Source organism: Neovison vison, chromosome 3 (assembly GCF_020171115.1).
Source record: "Neovison vison isolate M4711 chromosome 3, ASM_NN_V1, whole genome shotgun sequence".
Taxonomy (NCBI): Eukaryota; Metazoa; Chordata; class Mammalia; order Carnivora; family Mustelidae; genus Neogale; species Neogale vison.
The window spans coordinates 45,083,598-45,111,213 of record NC_058093.1 but is presented as its reverse complement, the minus strand read 5'-3'; the positions used below and the strand labels follow the sequence as shown (position 1 = coordinate 45,111,213).

Below are 27,616 nucleotides of genomic sequence, written 5' to 3'. Positions count from 1 at the left end.
AGCAGTGGCTGTTCCTATCTACCTGATTATTGAAGACAAAAGCTGGGAAATGAAGAGAAGCCAGACAAAAATAATAACTTTGCAATGAGAAAAATCTAGGCTTTTTGCTTTTTCACCGCTCAGATCCCTGTTCTCCGTCCCTATGAATAGAGCCCCGATCACAGAGCACGCCAGTCTCATCAGATACTGAACACCCTATTCGAAATTAATTTTTTTATTTTATATTTAGTAGTTTATAGAATTTAAAACTATCGTTTTCTAATAGCAAAATGCTTTTTATATGAACGCAGGTTAGATAGAGCTATAACTCACATATTCAAATATATGTAAGGTACTAAGTCCTCGTTACAGACCATATGAAGGGCACTGGAAAACAGAAAGAACAAAACTAATGTCATTCATGTTCCACAACCCAGAGAAAAATCACTGTGAGAGTTCTGACGTTCCTTTTTGTTTTTCTGCTTCGTGCACATTCCCAAAAACACGCTCCCCTAAAAACAAAGACTGTCAGGTTACGTACCTTGTCTACAAGGGAGGTCCATTTTCCTCTCCTTAATTGCTGGTCTGAATCTCTGGGGCCGATATTCCACATCAAGGGTGGGGCGGGATTCTGGTGCAGGGGCTGGCAGAGCTTACCCTCCTGGCCACCACAGAACAAGCTGTGAACTTGTTCACTTGGGAACTGAGACTTTCCGTGACCTCTGCCTGGCTTTTGACCCTGGTTTGGGGCTGGAAAGCCACGGTCTGCCCAGACTCCCCGCTCTCCAGGCTCAGAAGCAAGAGGGAGGCTGACAGGAAACGTCTGGAGGACCAGATCATTCCAGAAAAATGAAGCAGAATTGCCTGGCAGCTGTCAATCCCTCAGAGGAACCCTAATGACTTGTACCAACACTTGGGTGAGCAGGGCGCTTACCCAGGGGACAGAAAGTTGAGTGGCTTCCTTTCTGCTGACAGAAAATTTTAAGGCCAAAAAGAACAGGGACACCTTGTCTGAGGACCGGTCTGTCTCTGCCCCAAACAACATCTTGAGAGCCACTATTAGAAAGCCACTGTGGACTGACTTAACAGCAGTCCTTCTCCCACAGGAAGCCGAAGTCTCAGTGACTCAGAAATACTCTTCCAATGAAAACTTTAATGAGATTACTTGGTAACAAGAGCCCCTTTCGAGGTCACCTGAACAGTCTGGAACAACAGTCTCGTAGGTGTGGAATTTTGGGAGCTCCCCCTTTCCTTGTGACTGAGCACACCCGAACTGCTCTTCAAAACAAGCCTGTGTTGGCCACGTCAGGCCAGGCCCAGGGTGAGGCGAGGTAGGCCTCTTCTCTTCACATGTTTGGCCCTTGTAAGCATGGTCTCTTTCATAACAGTCACGCTGGTAGATTGAAATTGGCCACAGGGTGGGTATTGACACCGTAAAAATTGGCAAATGCGACAGAACTTTTCCCCTTCAGCGGGCCAGCTGTTAAACTTTTACTAGCACACTTGCTGGAGTCATCCCGAGAAATGATGAGAACCAGCTCCTGGTGTCCTGGCCGAACCACTGGCTGCTGAATCACAGATGAGTACTCCGCGGCCAGTGAACCAGTGAGTCCTTCTCCAGTCTGCTGTCATGTGACCTTCTTTAGAGGCTTGGAATCCAGGCAAGGTCGGGTGGGTGGGAGGTGTGGAGGGAGCAGAGGGCAGGTCTTGAGAACAAGCATTTAGCAAGGAGCCTGCTCCAGGTGGGGTCTCTACCCATGACCATCTGTTCTCCAGCAAGGAAGGAGGCCTAGCTTCTGCCAACTAGCAGGCTCCTGGGAACTCGGGGCTTTGAAATACTCAGCTCATCTCTCCGGTGGCCCGCATCCACGGCCCAGGATCATTCCCTGTCTGCTGGGCCGATGGGGTTTCTCTGTCCTGGCTGCAGGAAAAACCATGCCCAACATCTCTGCCCACCAGAGGGCAAAAGGCGAGGAATGGATTGGCTGGTAGCCTCCTGCCTCTCACGGGCTAAGTATAAGGTCAGTCTCACAGTGCCCATGGAGGAGAGAGGGAAAGAACCCAATGGCGTTTATGACAGAGACTCTTCTGGGTGACAGTGACAGCTCCCTGGGCTCTGAGGTCTAGTGAACCCCAGACCGCCTGGGACCCTTCCCTTTTCTGACATGCATGGAGTGAAGCATGCAGTCTGCGACCTCCCGGAAGGGAGCCAGGGGACAGGGCCTCATTCCTCATTCTTGGTTCGGTTCCTAGGACTCATACAGGGTGCAAAGAGGCCGGGAGAGGACTGGACTCACAGGGTGGGCCCAAAGCCGCAGGCACTCCCTGCCAGAATCCCAGTTTGATACTGTCAGACTGTGGGGTGCTAGCCTTTTTGGCTTCAACTGCTGAATCCTTCAGAAGGGCTAGAAGCTTTGCAGTGTAGACCTCCCAGGTGAGAAGGACAGGCTCTAATCTCTTAGGGACCTCCAGTCTTCCATGTGTCCCCTTCCTCTAATCTTCACCACCCTCCTCCCTCTGCAGACCCTAACCTCTTGCTGCCATAGACCCACCCCCTTGGTCGGCCAACCCCTCGGGGCCCAAGGCTTAGCAGGCCATCCTTCCCCTTCTTGACGCACTTTGTTCCCAAGCCACAGACACACAGCTTGGGAGAGGCACAGGTCCTCCCTGCTCCGCTCCCCTTTCCTATCTGAGACAGAGATCCGGGAGGACTGTCCCATCCCTAGCCCACCTCCTGAGGACCAGAACCCATTGTGCAATCATCCATTGCTTTCTGAGTCCAGAGCGTGTTGTCAGAGGGTCTCTTTGGACCCCCACCAATTCTTTCAGGGTCTCATGGCCTCCGTGGGGTGTCCTCAATTCTGCTCACAGTCTGAGGGAACTCTCCCAGGACAGGTATGCCAAATTCCCTCGAGCACTTGTTCTAAGATGCCAGCGGGTCCAGACCACTGACTTAATGGCAGGGGCCCTGGGTTGGTCCCCACCACCTGCTATTCATTCTGGTCAGCAGCAGTGACGGGGCCTCTCATCATGTGGACAAACCATGCAGGCTTTCCGAGATCTCCCAGGTGCTATCAGTGGCAATGCCAGGGGGAGTCCATCTCACCTCACCACCCCCCCCCCCGCAGCAGCCACGTGCTCCCACCAGTACAGTGTCCCCCCATAGCATGTGACCATAGCAACTTCCATAGTGCCACGGGGGTAGGGGTCTCCTGTTTTCCCCTCCTCCTCCCTCATAGGGCCTACTTGTTGAGGAGCAGAGAGAGGGGCACGCGGCAGCCCTCTCCCCAAGCTTTCTTTTACAGCAGGACCACTGTGTGCCCCAAGGCTGCTGGGCTCCTGCCTTCACACCCGGGCTCAGACCCACAGTCACTTGAGCTCCTGCCTTTGCAGCTGAGTCAGGTGACCCACCACCCCTCCTAGAGGGGATGGGTCCCACCCTGAGAGTGAGCCAGTGTCAAACCCCTTTGTTTCTTTTCAAAAGCTTTGGTCTGGGGACAAGTGGTATCTTTTCCATTTTGGGCAGCGGGGAGAAGAAGCCAGCGAGGAAGAGCAAACATGGTGGGTAACACACTGTGAGGCACAGGGCAGATGTAGTGGGGAAAAACTACAGGCAGGGACTGAGGCAGAATTCACAGGGCCCTGCAGTCCTAGGACAGGTGCCATGGACCAGCATGGCTGCATAGACACGTGATGGGTGTCAGGAACACATGAAAGACGTGCATCCTAGCTGTCCACACCTGTGAGCCCTTTAGCTATTTGAAAAGGAGTTCAGAGGGTTCAGGCAGCACCTGGCTGGCCGAGTCATAGAAGGAGAGTTTCCACGGGGGAGGGGGGATGTGCAGGGGACCGCAGGGACATTGGAGTTTGGACTCAGATCACCTGGTTCCCAGACTCTGCAGGGGTGGGGTGGTGAGAGTGGCCATGAGATCATTCCATAGACATTCCTTAGTGACATAAGACATAGCTCCACATGAGTCCTTGTCCACGGTGACATCAAGGGTGTCTTTTGCAAAGGGACAGTGGGGACCTGGACACAGTTCCTATGGAGTTGTGAGGGTTAAAGAAAAACTCACACATGAAGTGCCCATCACGGTGCCTGACAGGGTAAGCATGTGTGGAATCACAGCTTGTCACAGGCGAGGGGCACTCGGAGCTCCGTGCCCACCCATGAGCAGGCAGCCCAGACCTCAGCTTCCTGAGGGACCCGATGCCCTGATGGGAAAGGGCTTCATTTGTCCCCCAATTCCCAAAACTGCCCCAGGATCTCCGTGGTTGGGGAACCCCCAAGAGCCAGCCCCAGCACTAGTGGCAGAACAAAACTGAGATGAAAGCTTCAGGAACCCTCGGCGGATCTGCCAACTGAGGAGAGAGACTTCCGCCCTCTGAAGACACAACCACAGGGGACATGGGGTCACCTTGTATCCAGGTGGCCTGGTCGGCATGCTGTCTTTCCTTGGGCCCCACCAGGAGACTGAGGCATATTGGCAGCCTAGAACCTTCAGGGCAGGGGGTGGGCGGGGAGTACTCCAGCTGTCAGGGACCAGCTGATCTGTAAGTCAGCCCTAAGGGTCCCAAAACAAAGATCCCGCCCCAGCTCAACCTGCCCACTGCCGCTACCACTTCCCCCTAAAGGGGACACTTTTCTTCTCACTTCGGTCCTTGGGTTTTCTTTTAGTGATCTCAAGACCAGGAAGTTTGAAGTTTTAGTCTCAAGTGACAGGCTAGCAAATAGTGTTTTGATTTCAGTTAAAACCATGTCTTTATTTAGAAAGCTGATAATAAGAGGAGTCAGTTGGGTACACATTTTAATCTGGAATCCTACAGACATAAAGGAGACGCAACATAAAAAAAGCAGAATCTTGGACACTAATGTTTTCATTCATTTCTATCTTTGGATTTTAATTACAATAACGAAGTAAGCAAGTCTATACAGGTCATTATGTAGTAGACAAAGTTTCAGTGATTTAAATTATTTGCAGATCCACAAAAATAGGTTAACTTGGAGGAGTTACTATAAAACAATAATCATTGCCACGGATTAAAACTCCATTCTACCTGTGTACGATTTAAAACCACCACAACCAACCTCTCAGCAAACTATACAAGAAGGAAACCTTGTGTCTCTGACGAAGGCCCTCTGTAAAACAGATAAGCACCTAAGGCTAATATCATACTTCATGGCGAAACGTTGAGCGCTTTCTCCCTAGGGTGGGGACAGGGCAGGAATGGTCTCCTCTGACCACGGCAGGTGTGTCTGGCCGACACCGTGTCCAGGACATGGATGACTGAGTGCAGGAGGGGAGGAGAGGACTGCAGAGGGGCTCTATAAGGACATGAATCCCAGGTACAGAGGGGCCCTCTAAGCAGGGCCTGGGCACGGAGAAGCAGGGCTGACTTGAGCCAGGCCCACTGGAGGAAACAGGTTTGTATATCTGAACTAGGGGCAGGGACAGAGCTGACTTTGGCTGGGAGGCAGGGTGAAGGCTGACACCAGAGGCCAGCTCCTTCCGCTGACAGCATTCCCCAGGCAGCTGGGGAAACTGGCTTACCACCCCTGCCCCCAGGCTGCCTTCCTTAGTGCTAACACAATTTGCTTTCCCAGTGGTTTTGTGTGAGAGGTGACAGCCAACCCAACACGTTTCTAGGCCCGTGTAGGACGCCCAGGAAAGGATTCATTCCCCACCACCACTTTAGAGCTCCAACATGCGTGCGCACACACACACACACACACACACACTCAAGATTCTCGGTTCAGTCAGAGTGTTCCCCACGGATTAGCCTGGTCCTAGGGGATCCCCTCTTCTACATCACAAACAAAGGAGCCAATGAGATACATTTTGCATGCCCCCCAACACTTAGGTCTCCACAAATATTTATGGAGTGAATGAAAGTTCCCAAAAACAAGAATTTAAAAAAAAAAAAACCCAGCTGTAAGACCCTGTAAATAGGTTAGGCCCTGAAGAGTTCTAGAGGTTCATGATGTTTTGTAATTTTTTATTTTATGTTTTTTAGAAGATTTTACTTATAAGAGAGAAAGAGAGAGCGTGAGCAGGGGAGTGAGGGAGAAGCAGGCTCCTGGCTGAGCAGCAGGGAGCTGGACATGGGACTTGATCCCAGAACCCCAGGATCATGACCTGAGCCAAAGTCAGACACTTAACCAACTGAGCCACCCAGGCACCCCCTGTTTTGTAATATTTTAAATAATGGATTCCAACATCCTTCTACCAGATTTGTGGGTAGAAATAGAAAAGGCTAAATTTAGGGAGGGAATGTGACATTAGGCTACAGGTTGAATATGGAGCAGGACCAAGGAAAAGCTGAGCAGGAGGAGAAGAATCTCTGTGTGAGGCTGGATGAGCTGTCTGTTTACTCTTGTTTCCAGAACAATGGAGCTCACCACTGACGTCAATGTGCATGAAGAAACAAAAGGCTTTTGGGTGTGTGCAGGGTGCAGCTGGACCTGTATTTGCTTGGTGTGTGTGTGGGGGGGCGCCCACGTGTGTGTGTCTGTGTGTGTGTTAGGGAGGGGTGAGGAGGGTGTCTAGAAGTCAGTGTCAGAGAAGCAGGAGGAGGGTCACTATCCTCTTGAAGTGTGAGCTGTGCACAGCAGGCCCCCCACGGCTTCCATGGGAAGGGCTATCCTGATGAACTTTATTTGCCCCAGTTTGCATCTGGGACTGACAAAGTTGCACACACATCTTGCCAAAGAGAAGGAAAGAAGTGACTCCATCCCAGGAATTCACGAGTGTGGGTTTGCCTGCGGGAAGAACAGGACCAGTGCAGGGACAGACCAGAAGCCCCTTCAGCCCTTCTGAGCCCAGCCAGCCCACTCTCCCTGCAAGGACCCTGCATTTTCAGAGCCTGCCTTGGAGGCTGTGTGCTCTTTCATGTCCTAGGAGCAGGTCTCAGGCCTCTAGCCGTCTGAGAGGAAGTTCCACTCTTCTGGCTTCACGGGCCCCAGACAAAGCTTACTGAAAGAAAAATGGCCACGGCCATAGTGGTCCAGATCCAGCGCCGTCTCCCAGAGCCCTCTGCCCCCGGCCCGTGTTGCCCTTGGAGCTTGCGCCTTCTGAAAACCTTCCTTTCCCCTTTCCTTGCCCGGCTTCAGGCTCAGGCGCTGCTGGCTCTGTGGGCCCTCTGCGGGTAGCTCTGGCCTTGGTTAATCTAAGATCCACACCGCCCAAATGACTATTTACGGTCCCTCTTCAGGAATGAGACGGTCCTTCTTCCCTGATGACGTGGTTGGGAACACGTCATTTATTTCTTTTGTACCTCCTCCTAGTAAAAATGACCCTATTTGCTGAAACAAATATTGCGACACGTGATCTCAAAAAGCAGCAAGACCGCCTGGAAGCTGGCCGTCCTGGCCGATGCCGAACGAGGGTGGACCTCGGAGCCCCGGTGGCCATGCACCGGGCGCTCCCGCCCCCGGGGCAGCTCCAGCGCCTGGCGGAGAATGAATGGGAGTGAGTAAATGAATGAATGGGAAGGAGTGAATGAAAGAGGTCCGCAGGCAGCTTCTCGCGGGGGCGCGCCCCAGGCCCGTTGGCAAAGGTGGCGGCCTTCCAAGGCCCGGGCTTCAGAGAGCGTTGGGTGTCCGCCCGGCCCGACCGAGGTGCCCTGGAGCGGGTCCAGTCCCGCGCCGGGCTCCCCCCGGCCGCGGTGGTACGCACCACTCAATGCTCCCCGAACCCGCGGACGCCGGCGGTCTTGAATGGAAGGCGCCGAGGCCGGAAGTGGAAGGGACCACTCGGGAGGATGAGGAGGGGGGACAAGCGCGTCGCGTCTCCATTGAGGAACCGACGCGGTGAACATGGAGTTCCATGTGCGTCTTATGTAAAGAGAGCGACGGGCGCTGCAGCCAACGGACACGAGGTGCTCGCAGGCTCCGTCCCCCCAGTATGCAGATAAGGCTGCGCTTCGGCCAATGGCGGGAGCCGGGGGCGGGCGCGGCGCGAGCAGTCACGTTTTCCACTATGTGACAGCGGCGGCGGCGCTGCGGGGTACGGGCTGCTGTCCGCGGCGGCTGTGGGGTGGACGGACGGACGCGCGGACGGACGCGCGGACCGGCGGGGACGCGGCTTGGTGAGGGCTCGGCGGGCGCGACGGGCGCTGCGGGCGCGGCGGGCGGACGGGCCGGCGGCGCCAGGCTGGGGCGCCGGCCACGGTCCCGCAGCCGGGCTGGTTACGTAACCGCCAGGATGGGCCTTGGGCCGGGCGGTCTGGGGTCCGGGTGGACAGGCTCTGGGCGGGCGGCGGCGGCTCCTGCAGCTCACCGAGGCGTGATCCCAGGATTTTCTGAGCTATTTGACTTCTTCTCTGCTTAAAACCGGCCTGGGGGACGGTGGGGCGGGGGGGGGCGAGTACTGTTATCCCCATTTTACAGATGGAGAAAGTGAGATCCAGACAGGTTAGGCAACTTGTGTAGGGTCATGGAGCTACTGAGTGACTGCCACATGGGACTGTCGTTCTCCAGATGATTTTCTTTTAAGGACCCACTCACTCCTCCCTGCGTCCCATGGAGAGAGGGCGGGAAAGGCTAAGGCAACTGAGGTTTAATCCACCGGTCCTTGGGAATATGCAGGGCCCCTTAGAGAGCTGGTTTCCTCCTCAGGAAGTCTCAGGCTGGGGAAGGGCCACTGATGGACACTGGTCTAGGAGCATTACCTGGACAGCCCATGGGTCCTGTGGACTGGGTGAGCAGAGAGAAAAGAAAGTTCCAGGGTCAAGCTAGGCCTAGAACCCTGGGGACAGGGAGGCCACAGCCACAATCCACCCCCTTTACCTCCCCTGGACCTCCCTGTATTTATTCTGTCTCCTCAGACTAAGTAGAAGAGGGTCCCACTTTGTGATGCAGCAATCACACCATCTTTTTTAAAGAATTGATTTATTTGACAGAGAGATCACAAGTAGGCAGAGAGGCAGGCAGAAAGATGGGGAAGCAGGCTCCCCACTGAGCAGAGAGCCTGATGCAGAGCTCGATCCCAGGACCTTGAGATCGTGACCTGAGTCAAAGGCAGAGACTCAACCCACTGAGCCACCCAGGCACCCCAATCATACCATCTCTTGTGGGTCACCTTGGCTGCCAAGGCACAGACATGGACTGGGGGTGGGTAGTGGCCTGCTTAAGCACTCCAGGAAGGCCAGGTAAGGGATGAGAACCCTGTTACCAGGGTTTCTGTAACCTCCACAAAAGAGAGCAGTATGGAAAGCTGATTCATACAATAAAGCTAGAAGAAACCCTCAAAATCATTCAGGGCAACACCTTGGCTTGACAGATTGGGAAACTGAGCCTCTGATGTCTGCTGGGCCTGGGTTTGGGCTGTTTCCAGAGTCTTTCCATATTCTGAGCGTCTTGATCTGGGTTGGGATGAGCTTCAGACATTCTACGAAAGCCTGCAATTGGGTGCTGAATGCTGAGTGGGCTGGAATTTGAGGGGAGGAGCCCCAGGTCTCCCAAATGTCAAGAACACCAGCACCACGTCAGAAGCTCCTCTATGAATACAGCTCACCTCCTGTTTCTGATACCAGGGGCCACTGCCTTCTCCCTGGCTGCAAAGGAGATACACCCCATCCTCTACCCCCATCTGGGGTTTCTTGTCTGGGGCTGGGTTTGACTGAGAATGAATAGGGCTCTTTCTGAAGGCTTTAATTGGAAACGGAGCTCTTACATACAAGGTTAATCACTTTTTGTAAGGTGTAGGAGTAAAATGAGGGAAAGGGCTCCTCTCTTTTGAAGCGGAAGCTACGTGATCTGCCAGCTCAGAGGTGGCACTGTGGGTGTCCTCCGTGATCTGTCACCAGCATCTTGGTGTGATTCACTGGTACAGAACAAGCACAGCCTGGCTTTCTGTGGGGGCTGGGGTGCTGGGCAGAGAGTGGTGACTCAGCCACCGTTCTGGGACTCCGTTTTCTCATCTGCACGGAGGGACTCAGATCAGGCAACCTCCCAGGCCTGTGTCCACTCCTAGGTTTTTGGGTTCTGGTTACCCTATGGATGATTTCCTCAGGCCCCTACGCAGGGGACAGAGGGGTCTGATGTGACTTCAGATCCTGTTCCCCCATGAGCCATATCTGCCATGCTTCGAAGGAAGTAGGAAAGGTTCTCCTCGTTGGCACTGTCTCTTGTGCACCACTCAACTTTCAGAAAAATACTGGTGGGCACGGCTCTGTTTTTAAATGGTGATGTAACTTCATGGGGCCTCAGCAACCACAGGCTCGGCCAGGTTACTGAGTGGCTGGCAGGACCTCTCAGCATTTAGTCAATAGAAGAGGGATGCTGAAAACTGCCCTCTTGGGCAAAACTAAGACGAGACACATAACCCCTCTGTGCACCTGCTCCACGCCCCTCCCACCCTCTACCCCCTGGGAAGCTGGTCCACTTGCACACCCGGGGGGGCGGGGGGGGGTCTGGACAGGAGCCCCTGATGGGTACTCTCCCTGAGCTACTGTTTGGTTCCAACTCTCTAAGCCCCACATCTGTGACAAGCTTGTTACTGTGTTTCCTCGTCCAGAGCAAATCAGAAGCAGTAGGTGAGTAGGGAGGGCAGGCGGTCATGGTCACAGGCATTATCAGCAGGGAACGGTGGTGGAGGGGACTCCAGCCCTGAGCAGCCCTGCAGGCGACAAGGGAGCAGTGGGAACAGCTCAGGTGTTTGCAGGCACCTGGAGTAACTCCTTCCATGGACGCTGAGGCCAGGAAGCTGATGTTTTTGCCTTATTACTGTTTTAAATCTCATGCTTCTGCGTATTTAAGGCTTTGGAAACAGAGTTGAGAGAATCCAAAGGAGTCTTAGGCTGAGACATGCGTCTCTCCTGCCTTCCTCCCTTCCATATTTGGACTGCGTTTTCCTCGGTTACCCAGCTGTTGCCATGGAGAGCGCGGGTGTTTATTTAGCAGGACAAACATTTTCTCCAGATTACAGCAGGCTGGCCTCAGGGAATTGGCTCCTACCAGGAAGGAGCAAACATGTTACAATATTTGCGGCTATAAACTACCATGGGCTCTGAGACACAAAGTCCAGACTGCGAGAGCCCTGTTCTGTAAAGTGTGAAAACAGACAGAATTCACCTTCCTGTCACAAGTTAGGCTGGTGGTGACCCTGGGGGTGCATGATGGCTGGGAGGGCCACCAGCAGCCTCGGGGGGGACTGGTAGAGTTTTGCCTCTGGAGCTGGGTGCTAGCTGCACGGGTGCACTTGCTTTGTGGATGTACATGGATTAAAGACACTGACTTTTAATTTCCACAAAGAAATGCAGTACCATCCCCTTAGGCTCAAGGGCTCCGAGTGTGAGAAGCTTTCACCTGTCCCAGAGTCCTGGCGGTGGCAGTGGAGGGTGGACCTGAGGCCCAGGCTGTGCTTTCATTCCCAGTGTTTTTCCCCATTGATCACGGAAACTATGAATACATGCGAAAGTAGAGAGGATGGCGTAATGAACCCTCATGAATTCATCAGCGGGCTTTAACCAGCTGGCTTGAGGCCCCTCTCTTTCCCTGCCCCCACCCACTTCCTCCCACTCTGGTATTATTGTGAGGCCCGTCCCAGACTGTGATCTCACTGCAGACTGTACTTTATAAATGTTTCTCTGTCCAGTCAAGGCAGCCCTTGCGCTTAAGGCGTGGTCACGTGACCAGCATCAGGGTCCAAGATCAGCTCTTTGTCTTCAGTCTGCCCATTCTCTGCGGCAGAGCTAATGGGTGGACATCTGCAAAGGGGGCAGCAAGGAGACTCTAGGGACAGGTCCATCCCAGCCTCCCCAGCAGCCCCTTTTCAGCCTGGCTGTCCTTTCCTTTCTGGGGCCCCCTGGGACCCCAGACTATGAGCACTTCTCCCCAGGAACCAGGTTTGCCCAGGGATGCCCAGGGTCCCGGCAGGGCTGGCACGTGCTGGTGCTCTGTAAATGCTTGTGGAAGGCAGGAGGCGAAGTATGCTTCGATGAGCAAGTTGGTTTTGCCAACGTGGCAACATGAAGGCAACATGAAGAGCCAGTGGTGCTGAGCAATGCGTTTTCTGGAATGATGAATTTTCAGGTGATTTGGTTGGCTTGTTGCTTCATATTTCTGCCATGCTTGTCTGCCCCTCTTTGCAAAGATTTATCTCACCTAAGGTAGTCTTATGACTCCTATTCAGTGAATCTTACTCAGACTTGCTCACAGGGTCTGGGAGGGCAGCAAAGCTAGGAGTTCTCTGAGGAGCGGAGAGACAAGCCCCTGGGGCGCACATGGAAGCAAAGCATGTGATGCCTCCTTCCAGGATATGTCTTCATTGCCTGAGCTGGGGATGGCTGGCTGAGCTCCTTGTCTTTTTAAATACAAGCCAGAGACCACTCTGGTGGCAATGAAATACCTCCTTTTAAAAAATTATTTTGGGGGCGCCTGGGTGGCTCAGTTGGTTAAGCAACCGCCTTCGGCTTGGGTCACGGTCCCGGAGTCCCGGGATCGAGTCCCGCATCAGGCTCCCAGCTCCATGGGGAGTCTGCTTCTCCCTCTGACCTTCCCGCCTCTCATGCTCTCTCTCTCAAATAAATAAATAAAAAAATTAAAAAAAAAAAAAGAAAAAAAATTATTTTGTTACCCCATCTGTTTTCCTGCAGTGTGCAGTGATGATAGAAGCTAGCCTCTGTTGGCTGCAGCTGTGTCCCAGACACTTGGCACACACAGGCTGTGACATTGAACTCTCCCAGCAAGCCATGAGAGGCAGGAGCCGCTGTCAGCCCTCTTACAGATGAGGAGACAAGGCATGGGAGGCTCAGGAACTTGCCCAAGATCACGGGGTCAGGAAGCAGTGGAACCCACTGACGCCCTTACCATCCAGGACAGCTAGCTTAACCCCTCAACCTTTATACCTCACTCACAGAAGGGATACGGGCTGCTTGTCTGGGGAGGGCCGTGGGATGGGATGATGAAGCACAGGGTACTGGGGAGGGGGCGGGTGGGTAGGAGAGAGGGAATGCTGTTGCCTTTGCCCCTGGGGCAGCCCCTTGGCCACTCTACTGAACTGTAGTGAGAGCCTCTGCAGAGGTCTCCTTGCCTCCAGCCCGTGAGCCCATTAGAATTTAAGTCAGATCCTGTTGCACAGAACCCAGTTTCCCATCTCATTCAGAATAAAGCAGAGTCCTTGCTCTGCCCTTTTGAGGTGCCCTGTGATCCAGTTCTGACCCCATACCACCTCCTTGCCCACTCTGCTCCAGACTGCGCCACCTTCCTCAAATGTCCTACCTCAGGACCTTTGCAGTTGCTCCTCCACCCCAAGCCTGGAATGTTCTTTCTCCAGCACCTTCCCAGCCCACTCTCTCACTTTCTTCAGTCTATCTTCGTTTGGGTTCTCTTAAAAGCAGAACACCTGATGCAAGCATTTCACTTGGGCTGGGGGGGGAGGTGTGCAGTCCCAGGCAGCGAGAGTGAGCGAACAGGGGAGCAGAGAGGTTGGGACACAGGCTGGTCTGTCAGCCCGTGGGGCTCATCAGAAAAGAAGACAACGAAGAAGAAAGGATAGAAAGAAGAGCTTCTGAACTCCATTCAAGGGAAGGATGGGGGGGTTACCTGCTGACCTGTCCTATCTCCCATCCCCCACAGCCAAAGTTCACCCCGGGGGGGTGTGCTGTCCCTCTGGGCCAGTTGCTTCCCTGGCCCCTTCCGCAGCAGCTAGGGAGGCAAGGGCCCATCCACATCGTGGGCAGCTTCGTCTAAGGCCATGCATGGCCAGCCTGGCCAGAGACTCCAGGCTGCCTTAGGTGTGAAGCCATGAGGATCAGGGGAGCGTCTCCTCAGACACAGCCACAGGTTGGGGGAGAGAGCGGTCAAGAGGCTGTGAATCAGCACCACACACGGGGGCTCAGGTACAAGGTAAAGTGCACTTGCCTTTCCCAGCCTCTCCCATGCCGCACCCCTCATCTGCTCTGTTGCTGTCTCTCGGACCGCTTAGCATTCTAAGCCATTACATGCCATTCCCTTGTGGATCATCTCTTGTTCCCACTGGGATGTTAGTGACATGAGGGCAGGAAGGACATCCATCCCATTCTCTGAAGTCCAGAAGCGCCGTGTGTTGTTCGGAGCGAGTTAATCAGTGGAAGGCGGCATCTAGCCCTGCCTAAATGCCGTCTGTCCCACTGTTGTTCTTTATTGTTCTATAACTTGTTCCTTGGTGTCCTAGAATCTTCCTCTGTCAATGTGTCTTGTTTCCCTAGCTTTAGTAGGTACCTAGTATTCCCTAGCATAGATGTCCCAGGCATGATGTCGCTAACCATATGTGTGGGCTCTGGGGATACAGCAGAGGACAACTGAAGCTCCTGCACATTGGGGTGGAGTCCAGCGGTGAGCTGGAGGACCAGAAGCCAGACAGGGGGTGTGGGGCAGGTGGGGGAGGAGTCAGTGCTGTTTGTGCAGGATGGACAGGCTCTTGGCAGGGTCCTGTGGGCACCAGGGAGCAGCAAGTGCAAAGTCCCTGGGGTCAGAGCTCAGGGTCAGGGCCGAGGAGGCGGGCCACAATGGGAGATGCTCAGGAGGCAGCCAGGGAGGCCACATAGAGCTGCAGACACCCATGCAGACTGGGGCTGTGCTCTGAGCCAGGGGGAGCAGAGGACTAGGGTGGGGCCAGGGAGGCACGGGCCCCATTTGGAAATTGAGGCTGGGATTGGCCAGGGACTGGATCCACTGGCCACTGGATAGTGGACAAGATGCCTGAGTTGGGATGCCAGTAGCCTCCCTGTGGTTGGTCCTTGGATAGGTTTCTCTCTCCATACAGCACACTCCGGGGTCTTTGTGCACACATACAGGCATTCCTGGGAAGTGGAGAGGCCTCCTAGCAGGGGGAAGGGCAAGGGTTATAAAAATGTCCTGGGCACGCCCAGAGTCCTGTCCAGAAAGACCATTAGTGACCACAACACACAATGTCCCCCACCTTGCACAGATGGACACTAGATGCCATCTGTCCTGTCGATTCTTGGTGACCTCATTCTTTGCGTCTTCCTCACAACTAATGAGGTTGAACATCTCTTCAGGTTTGTGGATCTTCAGTGTTTTCCTTTGTGGGGATCGCCCATCCTTATTCTCTGGTCTCTGTCTTTCCAAAAGTGAGCACTTTCCGTGTTCTCTTTGAGTCAGCTAAGGCATCTCTGAAATGTTAAAAAAACAAGCAGACCAAACAAAGACTGAGGAGTAGACTTGCTTGTTTTGTTTCTAACTTTGGTCAGGTGTTTCACTGGTCTGGGGCTTTGGGTTCTCTGTGAGTCAGGATCTTGGCCACCTGCTGCTGCTGAAGCCACAACATGCAGGCATGCTTCGCTGGGTTTTCCTCCCTTTGACCACAACCTTGGAGACCATCTTCCGTGTATCAGCTCTGGGGCCTGTATCTTCTGCCCAAGACTCAGTGATTTTCCATTCTTTGTAGGTAACCTGTTTGTTTTCCTGTTTGCATGTGAGTAGAATTTTTTTTTTCCCTTGAAAACATCGTTTTACATCGGGACAGCTCTAAGCTTGGAATCTTCATGTAACTTTGCGTGGTGTTCAAGGAGTCCTTCGACTGGCAGTTCCAAGTCTGTCTTCAGCCAGAATGGTTCTCTTGGAATGTATCTTTCATTAAAGTCTCTGTTTCACTGTTGTGACATCTCTTTGAGAAAGAGCTATTTTTACCTGCAGGTAAAAACACAGCTCTGATGTAGCTGCTCTTTTCCTTGGGGCTTTTCAAAGTTCCTCGCACTCATCCTCCACATTTCTGGGGCCATCTTCTTCGTTATCTGCTCTGGACTTGGTCTTTATGGTTCTCTGTTCTGCGAAGCCATTTTCCTCTCACTCTGTGGCTTCAGCTCATCCTTCATTACTTCTTTTATTAAATCCACCATTTCTCGATTGTTCTTTATGCTACAGAGTAGGTGCCATCCTGAGTCTGCTGGTCTCCCCATGCCATGCAGGTTGTGTTCATCTGCTTTTTGCTGCACATCTTTTTGGAGGACTCACATTAGCTTTTTCCCATTTGTTGCTTCCTATACAAGACAAGGTCTGATGAGACCTGGTGTTTTCCAGAGAATGGTGTGGTTGGATTCTCCCTGGGTCCTCATCTTCAGGAGCAGGCAGGCCTGGGATCCAGTATTGTCACCTGCCTTGTGTGGCCTCAGTCAAGTCACTGGCCTGTTTTCTCATCCCTAGACAATGGAGAATGGTCTCTGTTATGTGGTAGCCGGTAGTCAATGATCACAAGGGTTACATGGAACAGTGTGTGTGTGTGTAGTTGTCTCTAACAACCAGGTGTCTGGCCTGTTCCTCGGAGCACTTGGAAGCTGTGGGGTGCACACTGCCTGTGCCCAGAGACTCTGCTCAGTCAGGGCCCTAGGGATCTTCCCTCCCCCACTCAGTGCCCAGGGCTGGCCTTCCGGGACTGTGCTAGTGGGTCCCCTTACTATTTGGGTTCCTGACCACGAAGGTCAGGAGGAGAGAGAAGCCAAGGGTTTATAGCCCCAGCTCTGTTCCCCCAAATTAAAGGTTGTCTGGGTTCCTCTGGTTTCAGTAACCCTTAATTCCTGCCCTCCAGGCCTAGGGTAGTAACAGCTTCCCCCTCCCCATGCCTGCTTAGCTTCCAGGCCCAAACATCTTTTGCTTCTTGCCAGGACCCTGAGAAGATACCGTCCTGGATCCTTCTCTCCCAAAGACGTCTCTCTCCCCATCCTTAGGCTCCTGGTTGAACCTCTCCCACCTTGCATACTCCCTGCTTCTGCTCATCCTCGGGGTTGTCTTCCAGAATTATTGCAAAAACCTTAGGGCTGGTCTGTCTCTTTCAGCCCCTCTCTACCCTCTTACCCCAAACACGGAAGTTCAAGTTTTTATGTAGCACAGTGGTGAGGACCTTCCAAATGCAACAAAGATCACTTATCTGGTACTTCCAACCTTTTTGTGGCCTGGTGCTCCACCCTCCCACAGCCACGTGCACCCCCATGCTGCGTCGGGGCTCCCACCTTCTTGGCCCCCTTCACAGAGCAATACCTGCTTCACAACCTCCTCTCTCCCTGAAGTCTCCCTGTTTCTGCAGCTTCATCTGGGGTTCCCCCAACATACAGCCTGGGCTTGGGCTCTCCTGTAGCTTGTGATAGCCAGCACTTCCAAACCGCGCTGCTCCCCGCCGTCATCTGGGGAGATTTCCCCAAGGCTCCCCACATGCTGGGTAGTGCCACTGACGCTCTTTCATCCTCTTGTGGCCTCCCAGCTAAGCCACCAGCAGTTTGATGACTGGGGGCTGTGGCCGCAGGATTCATCTGCCTTCCTGATTCCCGGCTGGTAGGAGAGAGGAGCTAAGAGCCCAGTGGCTAGGAACAAAGAGTACCTGTTATTGACCTTGACTGCTCCCGGCATCAGCGGTGAAATGTGGAAACAGATTCCGGGGAGCACTGCCCACGACGGCCGCAGGGCCTGATGACATTTCTCTCTCCCCAGCTTCACTGCAGAGCCAACATGAATGGATATGCCGAGTACCCCCCAAGCCCCGGTCCCCCTGCCCGGGAGCCAGAGGAGCCTGAGCCCTGTGGAGCCCCGCTCCAGGAAGATGTGCACATGCGCAGTAGCTCCAGTGGGAATGAAACCGAGGAGAACCGCTCCCCGGGGCAGGACTGCCAGGGCAGCCAGGAGCTGGAGATGCTGGTGGGGCCGCCCAGCGCCTCCCCAGGGTAGGTGGGGCCTTCGGACCACGGAGGTTAGGCCGCTTGTCTGTTTTCTCAGCATCTCGTCCCACTGTCTGATGGCTTTTGTGGTCTTTAAATCATGATTCCCATGTTTTTCAACATTTAAAGAAAATCTTATTAATTAAGAATAACTAAAATTTACAGTAATGATGCTGCTGTTGACGTTGACCCCCGACTGTGGATGGGTAGATGGCAAGTGAGCATAGTGAGATTTCAGGAGCGGGGGGACTGGTGGCTCTACTAGCCGCAGGTGTCTGTACAACATGACCTTGCTCTGTCAGTCCTCCCAGTACCTGAGACTTGAAGGTCTTACGCTCTGGCTTTATCTTAACCCTGTGTTTCTTGTAATTGTCTTACTCTGTGTGGGATAATCTGGATTGTCATCACTGGTTGGATGAGGGGGTGGACAGAGCCTGCAGTCCTCTGAGACTGGCCTTTATTTCTCGTGCTCACAGTCCCAATACCTTCGACCTCATGATGGCAAAGTCTGAACACAGCACGTCTGCAAGTGGCTGCAGGTAAGGCAAGTCACAAGTCCCTTGCTTTACGGTCTCTGAGGACTGGAGATTTATAATTGGAGGTGAGTTTGGGGGTAATGTGGTATTTTGCAAGCCTCTGCTAGAACCTGTTGGTCTGTGCAGCTGTCTGGGTTGGGAGCCGGCCTCACCCTCTCAGACCCAGCTGCTCAGGGCCCCTTATGATGATCCGGGTCTGGAGCCCCTACAGCTCCGACTTCACAGGCCTTGTCTGCACTGTAGACATGTTCATCCAGAACATTCCTCCCCCTTTCTACGTGTTGGTAACAATGGTATCCTTAATTTCACATCCACAGACATTTTCTTTTCTTTTTAAGATTATATTTATCTGAGAGAGAGAGAGAGAGAGAGAGAGAGCACACATGTAGGGGTGGGAAGGGAGGGAGAAGCAGACCCCCCACCGAGCAGGGAGCCTGACACAGGACTTGATCCTAGGACCCTGGGATCATGACCTGAGCCAAAGGCAGACGCTTAGCTGCCTGAGCCACCCACCCAGATGGCCCACACAGACATTTTCGGATCACCACTGGAGCAAACTCCAGCTCTCGGGCCTGGGTGTGTAGGCATCTGGCCATCTTCTCCTGAGACCTGACTCCTGCTTTCTTTCTGTACTCTCTGCTCTAAACAGGGAAGGGCCCACCTATTTTGTCTCCTTCCCATCTCTGTAGCCTTATGTTTAGAGCTCTTCCATACAGTTCTTTCCTACCTATGGTCTTCCTGTGTTCCTCATTCACATTTCTGCCACAGGACACCAGTTGGCTGTCCTCTGTCATTTCCATTGCTCTATCCTTTTCTGTCTGACACAGGGCAGGAAGGCACAGCTTTGAGGGGCAAAGCCCAGCTCCAGCCTGGGGGGTGGGGCAAAGAGCCCGAGAGGGGGTGGGCTTCTGCAGTCCCCACTTAGGTGAAGGTAGTGGTTCTAGGCTAGGGCTTTCCATCTCCACAGGACATGGGTGGCAGCATCAGGAGACATCTTTGGTGGTCACAGTTGGCAAGGAGACGTCTGGCCTCTGGTGGGGAGAAGGCCAAGGGTGCTGTGTATCCTGCAGTGCTCCACAGAGAACCACACAGACTGAATGTCTTAGTCGTCTGGATGAGAAATGGGACTAGAAGTGCAGGAGGGAGGAGTCGGGAAGCTGACATGTGATCGTCTCTTTCTTTATTGCTGTAACAGCGAGCAGTCCGCCAAAGCAGACGCGCACAAGGAGCTGATAAAAACGTTAAAGGAGCTGAAGGTCCACCTGCCAGTAGACAAGAAGGCCAAGGGGAAAGCCAGCACACTGGCCACCTTGAAGTACGCGCTAAGGAGCGTGAAGCAGGTGAAAGGTACGTCCGGCTCATGTATTTGTTCCCAACTTGTTGAAATAACGTGGATTGTGTCAACTTTCTAAAACCCAACCCTGAAATTGCAGTAGGAAATTCTAGAAGTCTGAAGTCTTTACAACGTTTCTACTGTACTTGACTTTTAGAGGAAAACAAAACAAAACAAAACAGGTAAAAAAACCAGCTGATACAAAGGAATGTATTTACGATGTGAAGGTTTTCTGCTGTGGGATGGGGTCAGGTCAGGAGAGCCCAGCATCCTCTAGGCTCTGGCCGGAGTTGAGCTGGAGTTCACTGATATGGTTGAGCAGCTTCGAGTGCAATTTCAGAGTAACACCTACAGTGTTGAGCTGAGGGCTGGTTGTTCCTTTGAAAAATAACAAGATCTTGCCAGATCTTATCCTCACAGGACAGTACTTTTGAGCTCCTGCACCTAAGACCTTGGGCAGTCCATTTCTTGTTCGTCTAGAAAGGCGTGAATTTCCATCCAGGTTGTCTTTTATTCAACCAGGAAATGAGGACTGAGCGCCTCCTTCCATCCCTGGCGCACAGTGGTAAGCCCTCCACGTTCCACATTCTGCTCCTGTTGTGGACATGCTTGGACCTTTTTATTAGGTGACAGAAACTGTAAGAGCTTTTAGGACTGGTCCGTGGTCTAGACCAAGGCTTTCACCTGAGAACACATGTGCAAAAGTCTTCGTAGATGCAGTGCAGGAATCCATGAACGAACACTGCAGTTGCCAAAATATTTACATCATCAGCTCAGAACCTTGACTTTCAATAAACTCCAAGCCCCTTAAATAACTTCCAAGAGCCCTGAGTCTTCCTTCCCTTGCTGCTGCAGCTGGACTCCCGCTGAGCAGGTGCCCTGCCGCCTCTCCCCCCCAATCTCTTGGGTCTGTCTCCAGGATAGTAGAACACACCGCTGTGGGGGAGGTGCCAGCATTTCTAGCGAATCATGAACTTGACTGCTCAGCGAACTCCTGCAGACACCCATCCCTGGAGGTTTGGGCCGTGACCCCTGCATTCAGCTTCATCTCAGGATGCTTTAGCTCTAGGCGGTCAGAAAGGTCCGTGCAGCCTTGCCTCTCTGTCAGTGGGAGTGGGGATGGGAGCGTTGAGAATTTTTAAGTTTCCTCCAGTGTGTCAGAGAAAGCAGCAGGAAGCCTGGAGAAGGTATCCATGTGGGCATCCTGATTTTATAGCAGCAAACACTGGGGTGAGCCCTTTCTTGTTACACAGGAAACCACCTGTGCTTTGAGGAATTTCTTCACTGTTTCAGTACCTTATGACCAGTAAGCAGGGACAGAAGCCAGGCCAGCATCTCATTAGGGCAGGTGATGCCCTCTCCCAGCAGATGTGGGAGCCCCTCCCCTGCTCCACTTTACCTTCACTTATGTCACACATGCACGCACGCGCGCACGCACGCGCGCGCGCTGAGGTTCCAGGGGACTCTGCACATTGGAAATGCATGAAAGCAGAGAAGTCATGAAGGCTGAGTTCAAGGTCAGATGGTGGGCTTTATTCTGTGATCAGTTTACAGGCAGGGCAAGGCTTCTCACGGATAACGATGGATACGAAGTCCTATTTCAAATAGTCTTTGTGTCTTCTAACGTTTGGACAACGTTCGTCGGAAGGGCGTCATTGCCTGTCCCGTAAGGTCTGGTGGGGAGGGCTTGCACCAGGCATGGGGGCCTGGGCTCTGCTGTGTGCTGGCATGCGCTGGCCTCCTGGGTGCCCTCTGCAGCCCCAAGTTTCTCTGCCAGCTCCTGTCCAAGGCTGTGTCTGTTTGGTGAGGGTTAATACCGTGAAAGGAGACACCATGCTCAGCCAGCCCACCCAAGGGTGCTCATAAACTGCGGGGGAGGGGGAAGGTTCTCTGAAGGGCAGGTCTGCCAGCACCCCTCCCTGGGGACTGCTCCCAGCCTCAGGTGCTGGGTGGGCAGCCCCGTGATAGTCTGCCCCCAAGAGCCATATACGTTGTAGGGTGAGTGGCGCTGGCGTTGGGCTCTGTTGGGACCAGTCTCCTGCAGCGTCTCGCATCTCGTGTTTTTGAGTGAGGGACTCTGTCTGGATGGGGGTGTCTTCCCCGGCCCCAAGGAGCAGGTGCGAAAACTGCCACAGCTGTCCCAAGAGGAAATGTCAGCCTTGTGTCGTGATTGAGGACCTTGCCGGCAAAGTGAGGGTTAGGAGGAACTCTGTGCCCATGTTATGTAAAATAATGTGCACTTACCATCTAAAAAGTTCTGTAATCAAAGGTCTTCAGATTTTTCAGGCAAACTAAAACAGACTTCTGTTTGCCTTACCTTCACATTTCTCCACTCTGTTCTCGGCATCCCAGGAAGATAGTGTGTGTAGCCTCCTTTCTCATGAGAAGGGTAGAGCCCCCAGCACAGGGAGGTGGGGCCATTTTCAGCCCCCCTTGGTCTCCTCTGCAGCCAATGAGGAGTATTACCAGCTGCTCATGTCCAGTGAGAACCACCCCTGCAGTGCCAACGTGCCCTCCTACACCATAGAAGAGATTGAGAGTGTCACCTCCGAGTTCATTGTGAAGAACGTGGTAAGTGTCAGACATGAGTGACGTCTTCACCCAGAAAGCGGAGCTTCCTCCAGTGAGTTGGCTGAGGCTGAACACTGGTAGTCAGGGGCTTTAGGACAACGGAGTCTGGAATTTTGGGAAGTCAGCTAAGTCCTTAAATAACAATGTAAAGTCCGTGACTCAGACCTAGCTACTGTGTTGGACTCTCGCTGTTTTCTGTGAGTTAGTCCTTCTGTAATGGCTGATTCACCCCCAAACCTTGTGTGTGTAAGAGTGAGCCCCATCTTGACTGAAGAGTTACCAGGTGACCTTAGGCTCCCTTTGTGGGGGCAGGGGGGCTGGGATTTGAACTCAGCTGGTGAGACTCCAAAGCCTGTGCCTTTCTAAGCACCCCGTAAGGGCAGGGCACCCTTGGAGGTCTAGGGGAAGGGAAGCGAGTTGTCCCTTCCCCTGTGCTCCTACTTCTCAGAGAGCAGACATAAAGGCAGTGGGGATCCAGACCTACTGGCATCATGGCAAAACTGGTCTGGAGAGTAGGGCTCCCCTATTCCACCCATCTCTTCCTTCCAGTGCCTCCACTGTGGTGGAGCCCCCTGGGGGCTCTGGGCCAGGGCACTCAGAGCAAGGCTGGGAGCAAGCCCAGGCGGGAGCCTCTAGCTGCCCTGGCGGCACCGCCTCACCCCTCCTGCACCCTAGGAGAGAGAGGGGCTGGCAGAGGTTTGTGGTTGTGGGTCCCAGCGAGAGGGAAGGGGCTGGAGCGGGGAGCCCAGAGGCCTCTCCTGACCTCTCAGATCTGTGCCCTTTGGGGAGGGGCAGCCTGTCCTCATGCAGCTGCTGCTTCCTTCCAGGGTATGTTTGCTGCGGCCGTGTCCCTGGTCACCGGGAAGATCCTGTACATCTCTGACCAAGTTGCCTCCATCTTCCACTGTAAAAGGGACGCCTTCTTTGGCGCCAGGTTCGTGGAATTCCTGGCGCCCCATGACGTGAGCGTGTTCCACGCCTCCACCACGCCTTACAAGCTCCCGCCCTGGAGCATGTGTAGCGGAGCAGGTGAGGTCCCCAGGGCAGTGGCCTAGCTGCCTGGGCTTGTGCATCTGTGGCATGGAGAATGTGGGGGCTGCTCCTTCTTGCGGGGGGGGGATTGGGGGGTGCGGGCACCGCAGGCTGAGCTGTGTGCCCCCTGCTGGCCCTGCCTCACGTCAGGCTTCCCAGCCAGGCTGGACAGCCCTGCTGTGGCTGCAGGCCATGCTCCATGGCCTGTCTTTGTCCCCCTCCTCCCACATGACTGGGAGGATTCAGGGTCCAGAAGCTTGGACGCTCTTATCACGGCCAGTGCAGGCCTTGCCCATATGTAGGCGTGGGACAGGATGGTTGACTAGAAAAGTCTCAGCAGAAACATGGCATGGGATCCTGGAAGAAGGTACCAGATCAGCTCAGGCCTTCCCTGCAGCTACTCCCATCCCCCAACCCCACCAACGCTTTCAGTGAGCAGAGTGGCCAGCAGAAGCCCGCTCTTGACCTGTGAGTCTGGCAGCATCTGTCTGCCTGCCCCTCGCTGGGCCCTGGTTCCTCAGAGCTGAGGGTGAACACATGGGCAGAAACACTAAGCAGCCAGGACAGGTGACAGGAAACAGTGGGCCTGGGAGTCACTCAGACAGGCGTGACCTCAGTCGTGATCTCCTGGATCGCAGATCCCTCTCCGCCGCACACACCCCACCTCCTCCTGCTTGTAGTCAGCTGGCTGGCCAGGCTGCCATTCCACCACCGCCCAGCGCCACCACCGCCGTTCCCCGGCTGTACCTTCCTGACAGTGGGCCACCTGGGCGTTAGGATCGACTCACAAAAAGAGATGGTTGCTTTTGGTTTGGGATATAAAGCCGCCCACCTTCTCCAGAATTCCCCCCGAGGACTGCCCAGTCAGGTCCCTAAAGCTTGCAGTGTGTGTCATGAGAACCTGTAGGTCACTGCATGGAAGGGCCATCACTCCACATGTGGGTTTATGGCACAAACGGGCCGGCACTGGCTCCCTGGGATGATTGCCTCCGAGTTTGTGTCTGAACGAAAAAGAAGGACCAGCTGACTTCTCTAGGGGCTTTCCAGGCTGGAGATTTTATACCATTTTCCCCTACTAGTAATTTCCTACTTCTCCTCTTTCATTTGAATAGAGGAAACTTTATGTGAAATATCAATGTCTAGTATTCCCTTTTTAAAAAATCCTATATTGTGAAAACACCATTTCCTCATCTTTGATGATGCTGCTGGAGTGACATCATGTTTTTGCTAGGCATTTCAGATTTTGAAGTAGGTTAACATTTTAACAGAAAGATTGATATAAGCTTTGAAGTGACCTGAGTTGCTTCTGTTAGAACTGAATATCCCCCCAAAATATGTGGGTTGAAATGTTTAGGGCTTTATGTGCAAAAAGTCTGCCCATCGGTCAGTCTGTCTCCCGGAGTTAAATTTTTAGTTGGTGTGTTTGTGGGAGCCTGTGAACTGTTTCAAAACTGGTAAACAGTTGGTGGTAAGCTTTTAGCATTCCATAATTTGGTATGTGCTCCATTCATGAAATATGTTTGACTTTAGTCAGAACTGTGAAGAATGATCTCTAAGGGCTTCGCTTTCTGCTCATGTAAATACGCATTCACTTGGGGCGCCTGGGTGGCTCAGTGGGTTTAAGCCTCTGCCTTCAGCTCAGGTCATAATCCCAGGGTCCTGGGATCGAACCCTGCATCGGGCTCTCTGCTCAGCGGGGAGCCTGCTTCCTCCTCTCTCTCTCTCTGCCTGCCTCTCTGCCTACCTGTGATCTCTCTTTCTGCCAAATAAATAAATAAATACGCATTCACGCCCTGACTCCATAGCTTGGGGAAAACTGAGCGCTGTCTGTACTGTGCTGTGCTCTCGGATGGCTGACTTTGGACTCTCTCTCTCAGATTCATTTACTCAGGAATGCATGGAGGAGAAATCATTCTTCTGCCGTGTCAGGTAAGCCTGTGACAGGTGTTCCCCAACTGGGAATAGTACAAACCTTCTCTCCTGAGCATCTCTTATGGGGTTGAGGAGACGTAGGACTGCCCCCCACCAGTTCCTGCTGTGCTGTGACCTCTGTGTCCCTCTGCACCCCTGTTCTTCAGAGTAGAAACTTTGCGAGACACGTGCCCCTGCCATGTATTTGCATATTCCTAAAAAGTCTATGTGAGAAGATCATTTCCATAACAAAGTATTGAGACAGCCTGGTCAACAGTGGGGTGATTTCAGTGCCCCACAAGGAGAGCCTGGGGAGCCTGGACTTGGTGTCTGTCACCTGGCAAGCTGCCTAAGGACCCCTCACTGGGAAGGCATGTCCCCCAGGGAGGACGCAAAACACACATGCAGCCTTTAGTTCAAATGTGTGTTTTCCCAGGGAGAGCCCACGGCTCTCCAGCTCTCCCAACAGCAGGCTTTTGGCCCAAAACAAGGTGACTGCTTGAGTGTCCAGATGCAGGGTCAGGAGCAACCCCTGGCCAGGTCCGGGCGCTCTCAGAAGCTGGGGTTGGGGCCTCACCATTGAAGCAATGTCCATCCGCCTGATGGAAGTGCTCTGGAGCCGGGCTCCTGGGAGACTTCCCACCGCCCAGGGCTGTTCACTCTCCCGTCTGCCCTTGATGTCATGGGCATCTGAGCATGTGGGGCCAAAGCACACACCACAGGCCCAGGCCAGCGCGCCGAGCTTGCCCAGGTTACCAAGCAAGGGGCCTGGCTCTGTGTGGCAGGCTTCTAGACAGAATATGAAAGGACTGTTCTGGGAAGAGCCACTACTTGGGGAGCAGTGACTAGCAAGAAAGGACAATTCCTTCCATTCTAATTGCAAACCTCTAACTGGGCCTCCTCCACAGCATTGGGAAAACTCATGAGAATGAGATTGACTACCACCCGTTCCGCATGACGCCTTACCTGGTCAAGGTGCGGGACCCGCAGGGCGCCGGGGGCCAGCTGTGCTGTGTGCTGCTGGCGGAGAGAGTACACTCGGGCTACGAAGGTAACTGCCTGGCCAGGGGGTGGGGGGCGGCTCTGTCTGGTCCCTTGTTGATGGTCCTGGTTCACACCTAATGTCGGTAAGGCCGACCACCAGCCCTGGCCTCTCCTCCCAGCCTTGGGCAACGTCTCCATCTCCCTCTAGATGCACACCCACATTTGCCCCCTGGCCTTCCCCGTACCCGGGGCCAAACCACCCCCCCATGTCTGTTACAGGGGTCCGGGTGCTGGCATCTCCCACCCATGACCAGCCTGTTGCCACAACCCAAGTGCCCTTCTCCCTTCCCCAGCCACTGCTTTCCATCTGTGTAGTGAGAATGGCCCTCAGCTCCAGGTCCCCAAGCCCCTCTCACCCTTATGCACCCCCACACCCGGAAGAATGCCTGGACACCACTGCCTGTTCAGAACCCAAACCACATCCCCCCAACCTGGGCCCATCTACTGTCCCCTGCATTCCCCACCCTCTCCACTTGCAGTGGCTTCTCTAGGCAGGCTGGCCCACTGACTACCAGTCTGTGCTCCTGCCCTCTCCTCCCTTCCTCTACACGTAGAAAGCCAGTCATCACAGCAGGCTTATCCCACCTGCCCGTCCGTGGTCTTGCTCACTTCTCAGGCCATCCCCTCCCCACATCTGGGCTTTCCCTTGAAGCCCAAATGACCCCAAGGTGTTTGGCCACACTGATTCTGGCCTTCTGGCCACCTCCTCCCACTGAACAGCATCATGACGTGGTCCTCGTGTGGTACCAGCCCCCATACCTGGCCTGGAACCTTCCTTATCCTGGCAACTCAGCCACATGGCTTCAGAATTCTCAGAGGGCAGGCGCTGTCTATAACTACCAACCACAGGGACCCAGTCCAGTCCACGTTTCCTGGTACTCAGGACCTTGTCCCAGGGGTTGATGAGGTCATCTTTTAAAAAGGTGTTTCTTAAAACTGAGGGAAATGTTTGGTGAGTTTGTCTGCAGAGAACATTCTCTTCCACACGGTCTATAAAGATTTAGAGGGGTTACTTAGATTTCAACAAGTTATTCCCTGATATGATCTGAGTCTCCTTCAAGAAGGAAGCTTTGGATATGTCCATGAACTTGGTGTTTGAGAGAAATTCTGGATAGATGATTTCCTTTACGCTAATTATTCCACCACCTTTGCCCGCCCTAGAAACTCCGAAGTCCCCAAGACAAGGATGTTTGCTGAGAATTTTGAATCTAAAAACTTAACTCATTTCTTAAAACAATTTGTTCAGCTACCTCTTGGATCTTAAAAATCATGAATTTGGCCTTCCCCCGTGATTTCGTTGAGAGATGCCTATGTGTCATGACACGGTTCTGTGAATGTGGTGATTCTTCACTTTCTAGACTAAACCCTCCACAAGGAGGTTAAGAAGGCTGGCTGGCGGTCCTCCAGTGTAGGGTCTGTTCCCCATGCGGTGGGCTCTCTCCTGGGTCCACTTGTGAATTTTCTTCCTTTGCTGCCTATCCATCCGAATCTATGTAGTATTTTCTAGTAGCTGTAGTAGAACTGTGCTAAATGTGTATTTGTTAGAAACAGAAACCTATAT

General features: G+C 53.4%; 1 protein-coding gene across 4 annotated transcripts in view; it reads left to right on the top strand.

The window, feature by feature from the left end:
- Window positions 1–7,331: 7,331 nt before the first annotated feature.
- PER2 (period circadian regulator 2) overlaps window positions 7,332–27,616 on the top strand; it is a 39,872-nt gene continuing 19,587 nt past the window's right edge. For 2 of the 4 annotated variants that reach the window (XM_044241956.1, XM_044241952.1), the window contains exons 1-8: window positions 11,888–12,013; window positions 17,405–17,634; window positions 18,105–18,167; window positions 19,360–19,511; window positions 21,947–22,068; window positions 22,896–23,097; window positions 24,978–25,029; window positions 25,920–26,062. In XM_044241956.1, coding sequence (XP_044097891.1) covers window positions 11,999–12,013; window positions 17,405–17,634; window positions 18,105–18,167; window positions 19,360–19,511; window positions 21,947–22,068; window positions 22,896–23,097; window positions 24,978–25,029; window positions 25,920–26,062 — 979 coding nt within the window. In that variant the 5' untranslated portion in view covers window positions 11,888–11,998. Of the gene's footprint in view, window positions 7,449–8,044; window positions 8,068–11,887; window positions 12,014–17,404; window positions 17,635–18,104; window positions 18,168–19,359; window positions 19,512–21,946; window positions 22,069–22,895; window positions 23,098–24,977; window positions 25,030–25,919; window positions 26,063–27,616 lie in introns of those variants that run through there. The other 2 variants (XM_044241953.1, XM_044241954.1) reach the window with 2 other exon arrangements.